At 45.1% G+C, this 1,418-nt stretch overlaps 1 protein-coding gene across 1 annotated transcript; it reads right to left on the bottom strand.

Annotated features, from left to right (window-relative positions):
- Positions 1 to 131: 131 nt before the first annotated feature.
- On the bottom strand, positions 132 to 1,164 carry SARC_13070 (hypothetical protein; the record flags this gene model as incomplete). Its single annotated transcript, XM_014292806.1, has 1 exon — positions 132 to 1,164. A coding segment is annotated over one exon (235 nt), but the record flags the coding sequence as incomplete, so codon positions are not given.
- Positions 1,165 to 1,418: the final 254 nt, after the last annotated feature.

Here is a 1,418-nt window from a genome sequence, read left to right as displayed (position 1 = left end):
GAGTGTTGATTGAGATTCAAAGAACTCGACCACCAACCCACTTGGTGACCAGAGTGGTCGCGGACACTACGACTACCACCTTAGTCACAATTTCCTGATTCTGACCTGGCCGCATTCCTAATTCTCATCCCAGCTTTATTCCCAGCCGCAATTGTTGTTCTTGTTGCTTGCTTAGATTAAAATTATTTCCAAACCACAGAGTAATTGTGTTCAATCATAACATGGCCAGAAACTCAGTCTCTTTATATCATACGCGGGTGACTAGGTGTGGTGACCCGAATATAGTTGCGTAAGCTAGTCCTGCGCATTGTCATCATTTATCTAATTTTTAATTCAGTACGTACTAGCACTATGTAGTGCCGTTGGTCCAATTCCAAATCTACGGCCGATGGCTGTCGTCGTCCAGGTAAAGTATGGCATTACCTACCATGGCCCGGCGCAATCTTGTACACATTATCACTGGCACGTTGCCTCTATTCCTCCGGCCCATTGCCAGCTATCACGCGTGGAAATGGAGTGAAGTAGCTAGAGGTACCCTGATTCTAATAACGGCTTGAATGTACATCCAGTCTCTGATTCCATCTCTGAATACGCAGATGCCATTTCCTAATTTACTACAACTGATAGAAAGAAAGGGAACCCTAAGCTTGGACACAAACCTTAAGGGGAATAAAGAAAGTAGAAGATAGCGTCTAGGCCTCGGCATTCTCGAGGGTACCTAGCGCAATCCTGTGCATGTAGCATCTCTGCCCCAGGACTCTCTATCTCTCTCTCTCTATATATATATATATATACGCCACGTGCGAGCCACTGCACATGGGTAACCAGGACAAGCATAGATCCGATGCTCCGATTGAGATGGTATTCTAAATCTGCGCCCACATTCCTAGTACAATTGATGTATATGTACTATCCATGTACATGTTCCCTCAATCCTGATGACTGTTTTGCTCCAGCTCAAGTTTAGAACTCTCCAGAAAATCCAGCGCGATCCTGTGCATGTAGCATGTCTGTCCCAGGATACCCTCTCTATAAGCCACGTGCGAGCCACTGCGTGTGGTGACCAGGGTATAGTCTTGCGTTGTCTCAACGATGTCATACCTAATGTTCTCCTCCACACACAGTGGGTCGTCTAGTGCGTTCAACACGAGACACGGCACTGTGACGTGTGCATATTAAGGGAATTGTGAGGTTTGTGAAGTTTATTAGCACACGGCCGTAATACAAGAGTGAAGCTAGGGTGCCCAGTGGGAAGGATGTGTTTCTCGACTGGACAAGTTTAAAAACAACACACGAATCTACAATCAAAATTTGCAAATCATTCTCTGTGGAAATGAATATCGCCATTAATGAAAAAGCGTGTGCATATGCATGATACATGTACTCGCCTGGATCCTAACAATATACATGAATACGCA

Source organism: Sphaeroforma arctica, assembly GCF_001186125.1.
Source record: "Sphaeroforma arctica JP610 unplaced genomic scaffold supercont1.2871, whole genome shotgun sequence".
NCBI classification, from domain to species: Eukaryota; class Ichthyosporea; order Ichthyophonida; genus Sphaeroforma; species Sphaeroforma arctica.
Note: the sequence above shows the minus strand (reverse complement) of the source record. Positions and strands in the feature narration are given on the sequence as shown.